General features: G+C 33.6%; 1 protein-coding gene across 1 annotated transcript in view; it reads right to left on the bottom strand.

Annotated features, from left to right (window-relative positions):
- Positions 1-2171: 2171 nt before the first annotated feature.
- Positions 2172-18364, bottom strand: part of LOC140441454 (endoplasmic reticulum metallopeptidase 1-like) — a 71707-nt gene continuing 55514 nt past the window's right edge. Inside the window, exons 7-11 of the mRNA XM_072532189.1 lie at positions 11991-12174; positions 11578-11918; positions 11188-11506; positions 9241-9416; positions 2172-3248 (exon numbers count right to left, since the gene is read on the bottom strand). Of these exons, the coding sequence (XP_072388290.1) occupies positions 3084-3248; positions 9241-9416; positions 11188-11506; positions 11578-11918; positions 11991-12174 (1185 nt within the window). The 3' untranslated portion in view covers positions 2172-3083. The remainder of the gene's footprint in view (positions 3249-9240; positions 9417-11187; positions 11507-11577; positions 11919-11990; positions 12175-18364) is intronic.

Here is an 18364-nt window from a genome sequence, read left to right as displayed (position 1 = left end):
TAGGTAGACCTATTTTCTATTTATCATCTCAAAATTTTGGCCAATTGTCTATTTTATTATATTTCCATTTCTATTTCTCTTATTTCTGTATCGCTTCGTTTTTTATGTTTTCCCCCTTTTTCGCCTATTTTCCATTCTTTCTATTAACTAATTTTCCATGCTAACCTTAATTATATTCCTTCTATGCCATTCTCTTCTGATCCTGGGATTTCCAAGCTTTCCTTACATTGTTTTATTATGTTTTCGACGTTTTTTCTTCTTTTTCTTTTCACTTGTCATTTTTGCCTACTTTCCATGCATTCTTGTCACTCGTGACTAGCTTTGATTATGACATGCATTTCTTTATTTTCTGCTTATTTCTCAAACTTTAATAGTATTATTAGCACTATTTCTTCCTTATTTTTCCCATTTTTGAGTGTCATTTATTCTACAATTTCCATTATTTCGCCTATTTGGTTCCATATTGTTTACTTATTTCAGCCTATTTTCTATTGACTTCTATTTGCATTTATATTTCCTATATTTTCTTTGTATCCCTTCATTTTTTTCATATTTTCCCCATTTTCAGCAAATTTTCTAATTACTTACAATATTATTTTCTTCCAATTTACTGATTTTCCAAGTTTTTCTTTCACTTATATATATATATATATATATATATATATATATATATATATATATATATATATATATATATATATATACATATATATATATATATATATATATATATATATATATATATATATATATATGTTTTTCACCTTTTTTACCTATTTTTAATGCCTTCCAGTCACGTATGTCCTTGTCTGTCTATTCTGCTCGGTTTCCTCTATAAAATTACCGTCACGTATTCCTTATCTTTCCATTTATTGAGCCTATTTTTATATTTTCATGTCAGACGTCATTCGCTTAATTCACTATGGTTTCCTGTCACTTGTCATTATCCCTATTTGTTTCATATTATTTCACGTTTATCTGCAATTGTTTTGTTTTCCTTTCAGTTGTCAAAGTAGCCCATTTTACATGCTTTTCTGTCACTTGTCGTTCGTTTTAAATCTTCCATACTTTTTTCTGGCAAGCTTCTATTTCATTTATTGGCTTGAGTTCTTCCACACTTTTCTTTTTTATGCCTACATTTTATGTCTTTCTATCCTTATTGTTAGCTTCAGTTGATCTTTAGTTATCCCTATTCTACGTCTAGTTTCCTTACTTTTCTGTTACTTGTCATTACAGAGTCCTTGTACACTTACATCCGTCTTTCTATCGCCTATTTTTGTTCCGTTTTAATCATTTATAGTCGCTTTATTTCTACCATAATTTGATCATTTTGTATGTATATTTTTTGCTTTGTCCTCACTTAATTTTCTGCCTTTTGCACATGCTTTGCTACCAGTTAACATTAGCTTCATTGCCTCTCTCCTTTTACCCCTTGTGTGCTTGTGTTCCTTGGTCTCCTGTCACTTATCAGTAGCTTAATTTCTTTTATACATTTTTGTCTATGTTTTTGGTATTATTTCTCCATTTTTTGGTTAAATTCTTGCACAACCTTCGGGTTTTTCTTTTAGTCTTTTAAATTCACTTTAGACTCACGTGAGCGAATGGACATGCACATTATTTCGCATACACGATATGGCACATCAAGAAAGTAATTTTTAATTTAGAAAAACTAAAATTACTGCGAAAATAACATTTAACGAGTTAAACACGAGTTAATATAGCAGAGTTAAAAGTGTCATAAAAGTAAAAACAAACAATTTATCGCAGAATATTTTAAAACACCTAAACTATTATCAATCTGGAAATTTGAAATTGCTGAATGTAGTTCGACAGTAAATAAACAAAAACGCTTGTTTTTGATAAAATTTGTGCATAAAAAATGTTGTTCTACGTCTCTGTTGCCAAAATTAACATTTTTTGTTCCATATTTCTTCAAAATACTGATCTGCAGTACTGGTTGCATACATCGCTATTTGTTGTTCTAATTGTTTAAAGCAGCAAAAAGGATTACTGGTTGCCTAATTTGATACAACATTGAAATCATATACGACTGTCGTTATACAAGTACAATAGAAAAAGAGAAACAAAGCTAATTTTGGAAAAAAATTAGTAGTTCTACCCAAAACATATCTTTTTACGTAGGTTTAAGCCAATAAAAGAGAAGACACCTGTACAAAAACTTGCAGCGTTGTTGTTTATTTGCAGACTTTCTAAAAGTTTAACAAGAGCAATAAAATAAAAATTATATAACATAGGAACGATAATGAATCAATATATAAAAAAGTCTGAAATATCTTTAAAAACTCTTCGTATACTTAAATCTAAGTATATACTATCAGACTGAGCCTTGGAATAACAGGTAAAAATTTACTTAAGCTAAAAAACAACCTGAATTTACTCTAATCAACCGAATATCTCGTTTCGAGATGTTTTAAAAGGTAAACAGTTATGCTTCAAAATAAGCATATTTTAAATATTAATTTTAACTAATAGAATAGTGATTTTGTAGGAATTTTGTATAAAAAAAATTAAGTAGAAGGTACTAGGGAGTCTTAGAGCAATATAACCACCGCCAAACCGACTGAATCGACGAAAATCCTCATTTTGGTTTATCTGAATTCTTAAATTGAAGCACAATTAAATTTATATTCTTTCAGTAGGTTTAGCGACTAATATGCAAGGTATGGCTGTAAAATAAAGATATCAAAACTTCCACAAAAGAACTGCATATGTTCCAAAATTGTCGAGGACGGATTGCAGTTAATGGAAAAATTGTACAAAAAATTATCACAACCGAGAAATCTGCAAAAAGTTCTTTCCTGTCCTTGCACCATGTGATTTTTGTTTTCCATTAAAGCCAAATTGGTCTTAAAAGGAATAATAATCGACGAATCGTCGAAGTTGCACAAAGGGTAAAACATACAGCTATATGAAAAAGTTTTCAGAAACACTTACAACACTGTACAGCGTGAGTTTCATTATTTTACAGCCAAACCTCGTATAATCTCTTCAACATCCCGTATATATTAAATTAAAGACTTCCATTAATATTTTATTATTAATTGTTAAATTATATATATTTTCTAAATGATCCACGACTCGTATGAGGCCGTCCAGTAATTTATAGCCGTCCATGATGGAAATTCGTTGATGAACTTTTTGAATTCCTTCGTAGCTTTCCCCGGACCGAAAAGGTAGTGGGATGTCACTGCCAGGTCCATTATAGGTCCTTGGTGTTCACTTGGTACCTAAAACAAATAATTAGGTATAAAAAGACAACAAAGAGGATAAAAAAAAAGTTTGAGACAAACAATAAATGTAAAATGATGAGAAGTATACAGGAACACAAAAGTACTGGCATGTATTAGCATAAAAAATACCAATTGCACATAGTTTTCGATAAAGTTGCTGATTAAAAACGATCTTGATCTTCAGACCGAAATAAGAGTGCATAACGGAAGAGCATCAACGGAAAAATTTTAAAAATCTAACATTATCTCTATGATTACATATTACTGAATGCGTGATATCTCTCTATCTCTTTTTCTCTATTACATCATTTGCCTATCTCTTGTTCGTTCTCTCTATGTATAAATGTCTCGATACCTTTCCACTGCGTCTGATTTCTGCCTTTATCTCTTTATTCACCTCTGTCTACGTCTCCTTCTATTACTTGCTGTATAGTTCATGGAGGTTTTAAGTCCTATGTTAGTTTTCACTTTGTATTTGTTTGTTCATTGGTCTTTACATTTTTTTCCTTTCTTCTACATTTCTGTATCTTTATCTATCTATTCCTTGATTTATATCATTCTCCTACATTATTTACTTTATAATTTCTTTTTCCCTATAATACTTCGCTCTTCTCTTACGTCTACATTTTAATTGTATATTTCTATATCATTCTGACTTTCTATCTATTTCTCTGTACTTTTGACTATTTTTTATTTCATTTTCCCTCTAGTTTTCGCCTTACATTTATCGGTATTTATCTCTCTCTATCTTTCTTTCTCTTTCTCATGATCGTATTCCTTGATATTTTTTATCGTTCCCTATCTCTCTCTGTTCATTTCTATATATGTATAGATTTCAGTTACTCGTTTTCTGTTTCTTTCTTTTATTTTATCTACTGTTCGCTTTCTTTTATTCGCTTTCACTTCATAGAATCATTGGTTGCCAACTTTCTACATTTCTTTCTCCCTTTATCCCCTTTCCTGTTGGGGCCTTTTTCCTCGATAAATTTATATCTTTCTCTAGCTCTCTATTCATTTCTGTGTTTTTATCGATTTCTGGTACTTGATTTTTACTTCAGGAAGAGCCTATTTTATTTATTTAGCGTGTTGGCATTATTTTCCTCTATTTCTGTGTCTCCCTTAAAATGTATAGTCTTTTGTTCCAGTCCCATCATTTCTCTCTCCCCTCTTTATCTCTTCCCTATATTTTTATGTATCCTTTATTTCTCCTTTTCTGTTTATTTCTCGATCTCTATTATTCTATCTAGTTTTTGCTATCTTTTATTTGCTTTCAATTTATAGAACAATAATTCTCATCTGTTTTTCGCCTTCTCTGCATATCTGTCTCCCTCTTTCTTTACTTCTCTTCGTATTTCGGCATCTTTTTTGTCTCTCTTCATAATTTATATTATTCTCACTGGTATTCGCTTACTATTATTCATTTTTTATTTCTTGCTTATGATTTACAGAATTTTTTTTACACTATTACTCGTTTATACTTCTCTCTTTTTTCCCTCTATCTTATTTATTATATATTTCTGGACCACTCTATTGTTTCTTGATTTCTAGTTCTTCTTTCTCTTTCCAGCAGGTTCTACTCCACTTATTTCACGTTTTCTCTTTCTCCGCTACTTATTTATCACTTAGAATATATAGCCTTTTATTGCTTCCTTTCTATTTCTCCATTACAATTGTTCCTCTTTTCTTCTTTATCTCCTTCGTCTGTATTTCTCTATCGCCCCATTCATTTAATTTGTTCTTTTTCTTATAGTGCCGTGGACCTATAGTGCGTTGGCGAATTATTTTAAGGCCAGACGTCTGTCTTTTGCGGTATGCAAAAGATTGCCAGTGTTATTTATGCCTGTCCAGTTCTTTATGTTCCGTAGCCACGACATTTGTTTGCGACCTACTCCTCTCTTGCCTTCAATCTTTCCCTGGATGATTAGTTGAGGGATTGCATATTTTTTTCCTCTCAGAATATGGCCGAGGTATCCAATTTTTCGTACCTTGATCAAATTGAGTAGTTCTTTATTATCTCTCAGTATTTGCCTTTATTAAGACTTACTCGTTTCTCACCCTATCTGTCCATGGTATGCGGAACATTCTTCGCAACGTCCACATGCAAAAGCTTGTCTTGCTTGTTCGGTACGGCATTTTATTTCTTGTTGAGGATCCTATTCGTCATTCATCATCATTCCCAAATATTTAATTGTTTTCACTTGATCGATTTGAGCATTATCGACTTGCAGTTGTATTCTTAAAAGTGCGTTTTTTCTTATTGTCATGCATTTAGTTTTTCCAGCATTTATCTTCAAGCCATATATTTTTCCTATGGTGTTTATTTTAACATCAACTGCATATCATGTTCTTTGTCTGTTATTATCGCGGTGTCGTCGGCGTAACGGATGTTATTTATCGGCAACCCGTTTACCTTTATTCCACACTCAGAGCCTTCCAGTGCCTCTGCAAAAATGTTCTTCACATAGAGATTGAAGAGCATAGGAGACAAAATACACCCCTGTCGCACCCCTCTTAAAATTTTAAATTCTTCTGTGTGGGTTGATTTGTTCAGTCTCACTCGTGCTTTTTAATTCCAATAGAGATTCTGGATAACTCATATCTTTCTCGTCAATGTTAGTGTTGTGTAGCATTTTTATCATTGCGGTATGTTTTACGCTGTCAAACGCTTTTTCATAATCAAGTAATGTTATGACTATATCCTTTCGTTGATCCATGCAGTTTTGTACAAGCGTATTCAAGCAGAAAGCTGCTTCACGTGTACCCAGTCCGCTCTTGAAACCAAATTTTGTCTCACCGCTTAGATCTTCCAGCTTTCTGAACATTCTTGTGTGAAGGATGCGAAGAAACACCTTAAGTAAATGGCTCATTAAACTTATCAGTTTGTGGTCTTTGCATTTTGTCGCTCTTTGTGATTTAGGGATCATTATAAAGGTTCAATAAAGCCAATCCGTTGGAATGTGGCCGGTGTTTATCATTGAAAATTGTTACCAGCATGTCGATATTATCATCTTCCAACAGTTTTATGGCTTCCGTAGTAATTCCATCTGGTCTAGGGGCCTTGCCTAGTTTTGCTACTTTTATGTACTCCACCTGGGCGCGAATAATGGGAGGGCCAGATAAATTTTTCGTGGGTAAGTTAGTAGTTGGCAGATTCGGTCTATTATCCGCAATGAGGGACGAAGCATAGTTTGTCCAGAGAAGCATTAGTTATTCTTGGGTATGAAAGTAGTTTCCTTGATCATTCTTCAGGCGAGTCTCAAGGTGTTTCTTGTATATACTAGAAATTTGTTTGACCTTTTTATGTAGTCCAAAGCTGTCTCCCTTTTCTTGTAGTGATTCCAATTCTTCACAACGTTCTTTCATCCAGCTTTCCTTTGCGTTTTTATTTCTTACCCTTATCGTACGTTGAATTTTCTTGTATTCCTGTTGATTCTGATGTATTTTGTACTGTTTGCGTTGCTCCATTAGATCAAGGATCTCATCCGTCATCCACTCGTTTTTGTGATTTCTTTTTATTTTACTTGCGACCACTTCGTCAGCCTCGACGAGTGTTTATGTATTTTTTATTAGATGGTTTTTTAACCTTTGCCAATCGAAGCCTTACACTCGCGATTAGGGAGTTGTGGTCAGACGAAATGTCCGCACCAGGGTGAGCGGCCACTCTTTTTATATAGTTGCGGAATCTTTTGTTTATCAAGATGTAATCGATTTGATTTCTTATCATATGACCTGGACGATCTCCTGGTGCTCGCCATGTTTACAATCTTCTTGGTGGGAGTTGATACCACGTATTGGATATGACGAAATCGTGGTCATTACAAAATTCAATTAGTAACTCTCCTCGCTCATTTTTGTTACCCAGACCGAAATCATCATACCGACTTTGGCATTAAAATCGCCCATTATGATGTTGATATCTTTGTGACCTTTAATGCTTCCTTTATGTCTTTATAGGAATCTAAAACTTCAGTTTCCGGTTTATCAGATGTGGGTGCGTAAACTTGGATTAGATTTATATTAATAGGTTGACCAGCTAACTTCACTATGATTACTCTGTTTGAAACGGGTATGTAATCTATAACAGACATCGCAATTCTATTATCAAGCACTATTGCAACTCCATGCCTGTGGTAATTATCTGTGGCGTCGCTACCGGAATAGTACACTGTAAAGTTGTCTTTGTGAGAAATACCTAAGCCAGACCACCTCAATTCACTTACACCCATTGTTTTCACTTCTAGGCGTAGCATTTCTTTGAGCAGGTTATGTAACTTTCCTGGGATGCACAAACTATTGACGTTCCATGTCGCTACTTTATGAATAACATCTTGAAGTCGAACCCGGGGGATTTTTAGCACCCTCGGACCACCTAAGGGCTGCCCGAAACTGAGGGCCTTTGCTTCAAGTTTGTCCGACATATAAGATAATTATTCCAGGGATATCCGTAGGGATCTTTACTTGTAGTGGTTTCCCCTTACCTTCTATATCTTATTGTCGTTGGCCAAATTTTGGTTCATCCGCCTTCGGAGTCGATTTCTCAACCCCAGGACAAAAAGGTGCCCTACCACTTACCAACTTCTACGCCCGTAGCCGTTGGTCAGTAAGTGGGGGACTGCTTATACCGGCAATCACTCGGTGAAATTTTTCTCGGTAAGAACTCGGTACACTCGGTAGCCATATCTGGCTACCCTCACTTAGTTTAGCATGCAGACCAATGCAGTTGCCCGGGTTGTGGCACGTGGAGCCATAAGTGAGAGTTAGGTGTCTTATGAGGACCAGTTATCAAGAACCATCTCCCGTCTATGACGCTCGATCTGGTTGTTCCAATAAAAGGTACTACCTCTATAACACAACCCCCATTCTATTGGTAGTAGGCAGTATTTCACACAAATAACATTTTCTCTTTCTTTTACCTGCTATCTATTTCTCACATACAATTTGTAACCATTTATTTATTTCCTCTGTATGTTTCTGTATCTTCCTTTGTCTCCCTACGCACTTATGTCCATATATTTCTCTATTTTGATTATTCTCTTCATCTCTCTTTCTCTGTCTCGTCGTTAGTCTCTGTGTTTTCGTTTATATTTCCTTATATTTTCTTTCTCCCTGTTCACCTCTACTTATTTCTATATTCACTCTTCTCTTATCTGTATCTCTCCTTTATATTTTTTTGTGTGTCTCTGTCTCCCTCTAATATTACTGTCTCTCGATTTCTATTTTTCTTTCTAGGTTTCACCGTCTATTTCCCACTTTGCCTATCTAATTTAATATTGCTGTTATTTCTCCATCTCTATCCGGATCTCTCCATTGTCTTCCACTTTTTTCTCCTTATTTCTCTCTCCCTATTTATCTATTATCGCACATCGTTGATCTATCGTATCTATTTGTCCCAGTCCCTCTGGATTTCTCTCAGCTGATGTCCTTCTTTCTATAGTACTCACTTTTCTCCCTACCCATATAACTCCCTCTACTTCTCTCAACATTTCTGCCTCCCCTTCTCTCAATGTCTTCCCTATATATTTCAGTATCTTACCTTATTTCGCTATTTAAGTTCTACGATTTCTCTAGTTTAAGCTTTCTATAGCTCATTCCATATATCTTGTTTAAAATATATAGCCTTTTATATATCTCTCTCTATACCACTATAAATGCATTTCCATTTACTTCTCTATCTCAATTCTTTCTTCTTTTATATAGTTTTTTTCTTGCTAATATCTAATTCTCTCCCGTTATGACTTCTTGTATTATCAGTATATCTTCCTCGTCTTCCCTCCTCTTTTATTTATGTCTTCTGTGTCCATTTTCTCTTGAAAAACTATAGTACTTCTTACCTTTATTACCACTATTATAGTTTCCTAGCTCTATCTAATATATATCAACGATTTTCTGCATCAGAAATCTTTCTTGTTCAGTTTTTCCAAGCAACTCTTCTTTTTGCTTTATGTTCCTTGTTGATTTATAAACGTTTCGAACTAAACTACGTGCTTACCTTAAAATCTATGGTAACTGTTATTGGCACAGGTTCCAGACCGTAGGCATAATAGATGAAGTAGGTTTTTCTACCGTTCCAAAGGGGACCGGCCAAAGGTTCTTGCGTGGGTAGACTCCAATCGGCAATTTCGACTCCGAGTACTGGAGAAATCATCACTCCAATATGTGTAGGACCTATGTAAAGAAAAAAAAAGATGGTATAGTGGGTGGTACTGCAGCCTAGCTCGAAGCTTCATACTGTTTATATATTTTTAAATGTATTCTATATTTTTAATTATATATAGCTATGTTATATTAAAATAATTCAATTAATTATTATGTTTGCTCCTAACGCTACCTGCTAACGTATCAACAAAGGTTACGCTGTGTATTTCGTCTGCATGGTTGCCAAGCATACGTTGTTTACTTCTGACAAAACTGTCAAAGACAGATTAAATATTAAATTAATAATAAAATAAAAATAAATATTATTTGATAGTAAAATTAATTATTATATAAACTAAACAAAAATTTTAAAAATAAAATATGAGTATAGTTTGAAATTAAGTTATTAAAAACTAACGTTAAAAAATTAATACATCGCCAGTATAAATACTATGTAGTAACGTTTTGAATTTTCATATAATAGGCGTGTCGTGACGATCCGGTCATTTAATGGTTATAGATTTAATTATAAAGACAAGATATAAAACTAGTAGTGGAAAATGAGTAGTTTAAAAAAAATGTTTTTCATTTTCCAATTTAGTTGTTTCTTTTTACCTTTAGTTACGGATTTTACATCCAGATTGTCTTTTTTAAGCTTCGCTTGTCCCATAATGTTTTTTCAACAGTCAATTTTAAGATTTTGGGACAGGTTAGGGTCAAAAGTGTGGGATGTGCCGAATAGGAAAAATGACCCGGAATTCTGCTTCAAATCGCTAATGTTTCCATTGCAAAACGATACTTGTGGATGGTGAATATACGTCACTCAATAGACCACGAGTGTTCTATCACCAATAAATTTATACAGTTTAGAAAGTAATAACTTTCAAACGTCATCTGTCAAAATTTGCGCTTAAATTTTCAAGTTAGAGCGGTTTAAGTAATGAAATAGTGATCTTTTTCGACGTTTCAGGTGTCAAACGAAAGAAAGCGAGGAAGTATAATTATATAGAAAAATGTAAGATAGCGTCATGCCAAATAGGCATTAAATTATATCTGTGGTATTAGTGGCCCGATCTTAATGTATGAGATATGTTAAAAAAGGGAGCTGACATTCACGTGACGTTTGACATAAAATTCATATTTTTCGTCAAAATGTTACATTTTTGTCGCATTTTCGTGAACTTTTATTTGCTGACTAATTGGGCACCACACTAGACGTCCCTAGTTGATTTCAGAAAACAAAATGAAAACTGATAAGCGTGAACGCAAAGTCACAAATTTACCAAAAGGCTATTTTTTAAAAACCGCCTCAAAGGGTTCGTCCTATTCAACTAACAATCGGAGAGAAGTCCTTAACCTTCTTTAGAAACACTCGATGGTGAAAAACTTTTAGTCCCACTTTTTCGAAATACATATTTTATACCAATAAAAATTACACTTCTTCGGGAGAACCCTAAAAAGCCACCCACATTTTTAATTTATTTATTTCAAACATGGGCAATACTCCTGGCGCCACCTGTGTTGTAGATATACAAAAACCGAATTACTAACATTGTCTTTCCACTTTCCCAAAATATATATTTCAAACCTAAAAAATTAACAATTTTTCAAGAGAACCTTAAAACACCACCCACATTTTTAATTAAATTATTTAAAATGCGGTAATACTCCTTGCGGCACCTGCTGTAGATCTACTTGGCAATTATACAACAGGATAATTAAATTAAAAATTAATGGCATAAACTACGAAAGAAAAATCTATCTACCGAGCTCTGACTTTAATACTTAAAGAATAACTTACCATCAACTCTAATAGTAACTTTTTCGCCGACGCCAGTCTTTGTTCTATTTAAAATATTCATACTGACGGGTTTAAGGAGCACCGGTGGAGGTCCAGGCACCCAATGGGTTTTCCATATCATCGTTAGCACAGGTACAAGGTACGGTAGTCCGCAATACAAATAGCTTTTGCAGTCTTTGGTAACCAATTCTGCATTTTGCATTTCACGAACGTGTCGGTCCACCGTATGAGGACTGTTAACGTCCATATCGGCGATCCAATAGCCCGTGGACTCGTTTTGGATTTTTCCTGTTACATCATGGAATGTTCTGTGGGTGTTCTACAAAACGATTCAATATTTCTTTATTGCACATTACTGTACATCTAAATCAATGAATTTCTCACACTTACCGCAATCATAAACCTTTGCGGGGCTAAAGCCCCCGGTTCCCCAGAGTACGGAAATCCTAGAGGCGTAAGTATTAATAGAGCCAACGATAACAGGAATAATCCGGTCAACAGACTGAAGATCCTTTCGATCCCTCTCACTAATATCCCCAATGGCACTACGAAAGTGAATAAATTAGCGAACATAGATGTCACTAGGACGGCAATTGCGAATTCTGCGTGACTTCCTGATCCGGCTCTACCAGTTATTGGTATAAACAGGTACAGGGCTCCGATGATAAGGTAGAAGCATTGCACGAACGGAAGGCCGAATACGGAGATGTGGAGGAGGAGCCACTTTGAGCCTAAAATATTTAAGGTGATTCATGTTTGTCACATATATATTGTGTATGGTTTTATGATCATTTAAATCTTACCTCTCCATCTAGTAAACAACAAAGACTTCAATGTGTTTCCTAAAGTTGCTGAAAATACCCATAATAGAGCTATAAAACTGGAACGCAACCTAATTGCTACACCTAGCAATAGCACTAGAGTCCATAGTAACTGATATGCGTCATAATATAATTGAAACACTGTCCAAGGCGACATCTCAATGTCCTAAAATAAATTTAAAACCAAATATTATAACATGTTCCTAAAATGCTGTGAATGTTTCAATGCATTGGATAAAAAAAATTACAGAAAAAACCAAAATGTTTTACTGTATATTTAGACTGGGCGGTTTCTAGAAAGATTAATAATCGCATTTTTGGTCCAAGCTTCGGTTAGAAGACAATGGAAGTTTTCGAACAGATTAGGAATTTTTTTTAGTCTGATTGTAAAATAAACAAAGTAATGGCTTTCCCGTTTCTTAGAAGACATTTGTTAAGATTAACTTTATAATTACGCAAAAATTTTGTGGAGGACAGTATTACGAAGAGAGGTTTCTGTTTTTCAATTTAGGTAGGATATAAAAAGTCTGTGGAGTTACGTGTCCTGGATAAGATTGAAGATGGCTAAATTGGATACACAGTGTGTCAATTTTAAAACTTACAATGGCCTATATCTCACGAACAAAAGCTAATATGAAAAAATGCTTGAAACCGTTTCTAGGATAGTAAGGGGGAACTAAAATGACATGAAAGAGAACTCACCCCCATCAACCCCCAGGGCCCCACCCACCACAACCAAAAAAAGTTTAAATCGCAAACCCCTACTTGTGATACATCATTGAAAATACAATAAAAAATGTTATCTAATGGTATAAATAATAATTATACAGGGTGAAGCACTAATTGTGAAACTTTGGCTTAAATGGAAAATTTAATGAGGTTTTAATGAACTACAAAAATGTCAATTAAGTAAATGTTCAAAGTGGGTTCCGTTGTTTTGTAAACAATAATACAGCCTATTTTCAAATTCTGCACGAATTTTGGCAAATGCTGTTCTAGTATTAGCGCGACATGTTTGCGTAATTCTTTCTCGTAATTCCCCAAGTGACGCAGGTTGAGTTTTATAAACCACTGCCTTGAGGTAACCCCATAGAAAAAAAGCCAGGTAGCGGTAAGTCTGCTGACCTCGGTGGCCACTCAATAGGATCCAACCAGTGCCTAACTGGGGCTGCATAGTGAGGAGGTACTCCATCTTGTTGGAAGTGCAGCAAATATTCGTCTATAGCTACGTTGCCCTGATCGTCCCTTTGGTTCTCTAATTCATGCACAGTTAAAGGTTCGGTAGTGTTTTCCAGCTTATCGAGGTAAATGTCGCCACTTAAATTGCCTGATGTGAACAAGAAGCCAATTATAGCATCGCCTAGTATTTCTGCTCAAACATTCCGTTTTTCAGGATATTGAGTGTGACCTCTGAATCGATGCGGGTTCACATCACTCCAGTACCGACAGTTTTGTTTATTTACATTACCATTCAGCATAAAAGTACATTCATCAGTGAAACAAATATTTTTTTACAATCTCTTAAACGCAAATTCTTTCAGTCATGAGTTCACAAAACTCAATTCGTCGGTCTGGATCATCATCGTCTAGTTCTTGAAGAATTTGTGTTTTGTACGAGTGAAACTTATGTAATTTCAACACCTTTCTAACCAAATCATGTAAAAGTCCTATCATTGCAGATACTTGACGTGTTGATGCAGTAGGCTCTATTGCAAAATTTCCAAGGACCTCAATTTGGGATGCTTCATTCAGTAATGAATGAGACATCCTTTTTTTTATTTTGCACTGATCCCGTTTCTCTAAATAATGACATTTAAAATTCTCAAATAAACCAAAAATTATTGAATCTGACAAAACCCAAAAAGCAGATGTTTTCAACTTGTTTTGCAAAAACGGCAAAAATAAAAAGTTTCTATTTAACAAAAAAAAAATTCCGACTGGCACTTATCATTAAAAATAATAGTCCGGGAGATAGCATTACCGATACAAAAGTCATAGTAAGCCGGCTGATATTAACATCCTGTATAATGGAGAAGTTTCATAGTGTTGATAATATGTTTTCAGTCAAATAGAGTCAAAGTATAGAATAAAACTGGTAAATCAGTAAAAGAAAGAATGAAATCCGTTAATAAATGACGGAGATATGGAATATTAAAGTTGAGAATTTCCGCGCGAAATGATTATCGCTTCGACTTTGTTTCTGACGTCACGTCTCCGTATTGGAGCGGCAGAGTGCAGAGTCCCGAACGGTCCATTTATTCTGCATTGAACCAGCAAGTGTTATACGTGTAGTACCGTTCAAATTTTATTTTATCGTAATGGAAGAAGGATTTGTAAAAGGTCAAAGTGATAATTTGCCAAAAATTGATATTTATAATAGTGATGGACTTTTTTTCTTCCAATCCATCTTATATAAGTGCTGAAATAAAAGGAGTAAAACTTTCTAAGTAAGTATCTATTTACTTTTGCTTAATATTATAGTCGTCTACATACTACTTAACTACTAATATAGAAATTCTTTGGCTGATAAAGCCAAGATATAATAATGAAAACATTATTCTTTTACCAATTTGTTTAATGTTTTTACCGACCAATCAATAATTCTTTACTTGCATATTAATTTTATAAGAACACTTACTATTTTTTCATGAAAAGTTTTAATATCAGTTGTTATCAGTAGTGGCTTGTAGTTATTATAATATCATTAATATATCATTATGATGGTCGTCCATAAGTAAAGTTGATTAAAACAATATTAATTAAGTAAGTACCTAAGTATTGGTAATTTTTCAGAGCCTGCAGAGAATCCTATCGAGATGAGGCTGTCGGATATGTCCAGGTGAAACGTGAAGGCAATAAATATACTGTAAAATGCAGAATTTCACCTAAACACAAAGTAAAAAGCAAACTTTATCACTATACATTGGTTTGTGACGAAAGTGAGGAAAAGGTTGAAAGTGTTGTTTGTCATGACTGTGCTGCTAATCAAGGTGGATGATGTAAACATACAGTAGCTTTTTAATGTGGCTTTTTAAAATTAGTGGGGCACCTGCAACTACTTCAGTAAAGTGCTACTGGATGAAACCAGCGCTTTCTAATGTTGGAAGTAACGTTAAATTTATTAAAGCCAAAGATTTTAACAAAGACTGCGCAACAATTTCGGAAATAACAGAAGATAATGAATTTTGTAATACTTTTACTAGCGAATGCAAGAAACGAAATACGAACAACATACAAATAATGACATATTTTAAGGATGTAAACTTGGAGATGAAAGCTTCACTACACTACCTGATTTGTAAATACAAGAGTAGTAAGGTTCAGTTTAGTTTAAATGATTTTATAACATTTTGCAAACAGAATATTACTGAAAAGCAATGTAACTTGATTGAAAAGGCAACAAGCAACCAATCTGACTCTCCACTATGGTTCGAGCTGAGGTACGGCAGAATAACGGCTTCTATTGCTCATGAAGCGTCAAAATGTAAAACCTCGGATGGGGTACTCGTAGAAAAAAGTTTAGGAGCATATCAGTTTAAAGACCGATAGCAATGCAAAGAGGTACTTAATAAATTTTTATTTAATATGTTGGTGTACATAATACTTTTTCATTTTTGTTTTAGGAAAACGCCTAGAAAACGATGTAAGGAGAGAGGTAGAAAAAATTAAAAATATTTAGATCAAGAAGTGCGGACTCTTTCTCTTAAGCGAATATCCTTTGTTGGGTGCTTCTCCAGATGGTATTACAGAAGACCATATTACTGAAATTAAATGTCCGATGAAGAACAAAAATTTAACCAAATATATTAATTCAAATAACCTAACACCAAAATGCGAAGCCCAAGTGCAATTACAAATGCACTTTGCAAAAAAACTGAAAGCTTATTTTTGAATCGCTCACGATGATTTTGAGACTTCTAAACAAGTCGATGTTTTTGAAGTATTTTATAATGAAGAATACTGCAAAAATTTAATTAAACAGTGTACATTGTTTTGGAAGTATGTTTTTGATTTATTGATTGTAGATTAAAAATAAAACACAATACGTTTTAATTACATGTTATTAATTTATTTTGAACATTAACCATACCACATGCAATCACAACAATGAAATCCAACATACAAATGACTTTAGTATCGATACAAGCGCGAGGGGCTACCATGGAAAAATTTCTTAATCTACCTATTGATCTCTCAACATTTATACGTAGCGCTGCTATACGTTTCGTTTCCATTACTTCCAATTTTGAACTAAACCCCTGTCAGCCATAATAGAATATCCCGGTGACAAATTCAACAAAAAGTCACAATCTTCAAATATTATTGTGTCAGTGGCCCTTCCACCATAACCATCCGAAATGTAGTTAATTAATCCATCAGGTGTAATGGAAATCAAATATTTAATTGTATTACAATGTTTATATTCAGACCAGGTCAAAGACTGTTGCTTGGCACTCGAAGGTTTTTCTATTCTATTTCAAAGCAATCTAATACACTGACAGTTTTAAAATATCTCTTTCTAAAAGATATGGGTAACTTCTCATAAATTTGTTTCATCTGCGGAAAAAAAATAAACTGTTTCATGCGGTTGGCTATTAACGGAACTGTTCTGTTAAATATTTTTCCTATTAAACTTGTGCTGACGAATTTTTTTTAATGAAATTAAAATATCTCTTACTGGCGAAGCAATGCTTTCAGATAATTGTTTCGTTAAAAAATATATTTGACATGCTATCTGAACTTGTGCTACTACATGATGACACAGACATTTTTGAAGGAGAACTCTCAGGTGAGGAACAGATGTTTTTTCGCTTATTTTCCATGTCACTTTTTTTTGTTCTAAACCTTAACGTTTGCACCTCCTTGTTTTTTTGTGGAGTTTTTATATTAACTTGCACTCTTTTATGTTTATATTTTTTCTTTGGACTACTTAGTACACTTTTCAAAATACAATCCTCGGATAAAGGGTCCTTTGGTACACTTTTCTCTTCATATATTGGATCACAATTAATGATTTCGAAAGGTTGACAACCTGAGGTCGATGGAATATCATCTTTTAAAATCCCATTAAAACATTCTGCTTTTCGTCTTTTTTCATATGCTCCACTTTTTCTTAAAGGTTTTACTACTTGCTGGCAATCAAACTTGTGAGGGTATATTTCTGATTTCAATTTTAATGTTCTACCGACCAATTTAAACTTTATTAAATTTTCTGTATCATTTTCAATCTGTAATAATAAAATGAATAGATATATAGAACAAAATTTAACTAGTTTACTTGTTACATTATAAAGGTATAAACATAAATGTTACATATTGCAAATACACTTTAACGAATTGTTAAACATTCTGCAATAAACATAGCTTAAGACTTTAAAGTCAATTTTGTGATTTTTCTGGAGTTTTTGCAAGGTAAAATTTTCTACTTATGACGGTTGCATATTACTGCATGCATTTATGGACTTTGTAGAGATACAAAAAAATTAAACTATAATAGTGTATTTGATATTACATAAGTAACATATATAATATTATATTGTTTGCAATTACACCATTAGTTAATATCTATTAATTATTACATCTTGATAGTAAATAAGAAAGTGTTAACTCACATCAAAATGTTCTTCACATACGTATTTGATACTTTTGGGTCCAATTAAATCTCGCTTCATTAATTTGCACCAATTCTTTCTCTTGTCTGCTTGCAAAGGTACATGGAAAAATATTTTGTTTGGTGTTTTAATTGTTGTGCTCGTGCAATTAGGCACAATACAGTATTTATAGCAGCCTTTTTTAATATTACTCATCATATAAATCAATAACACTGTTTCTTCACTCTTTATACACCACTTTCAAACTTTATAACAACAATAAAATGGTACACATTCGACAACGAACAAACGAATCAAACGATGAGTAATCTAAGCGAGGCGCCGGTCGCTCTGTTCAGTTTATAAACCGTTACGGAGATGTGACGTCACAAAGCCCACGCCAAGCCAATGAAATAAAAATGATGAATGCAACGCGCAACTTTACATGCCTATAACTTTTTTATTTTTAGAGATATCATAATTCTTTTTGATAGTGTAATTTAGGTGTGCTTTAATTTTTATTTGCAATCATAAAAAAAATGGTAAACTTCTCCATTATTAAACAATAATTATACAGGGTCATCAACAGAATCAACAAAAACCTCATTAAATTTTTCATTTAAGCTAAGCCAAAGTTTCACAATTATTGCTTCACCCTGTATAATTATTATTTATACCATTGGATAGCATTTTTTATAGTCTTTACAATGATGTATCACAAGTAGGGGTTTGAAATTTAAACTTTTTTGGTTGTGGTGGGTGGGG

The sequence above is a fragment of the Diabrotica undecimpunctata genome, chromosome 5, assembly GCF_040954645.1.
Source record: "Diabrotica undecimpunctata isolate CICGRU chromosome 5, icDiaUnde3, whole genome shotgun sequence".
Taxonomy (NCBI): domain Eukaryota; kingdom Metazoa; phylum Arthropoda; class Insecta; order Coleoptera; family Chrysomelidae; genus Diabrotica; species Diabrotica undecimpunctata.
Note: the sequence above shows the minus strand (reverse complement) of the source record. Positions and strands in the feature narration are given on the sequence as shown.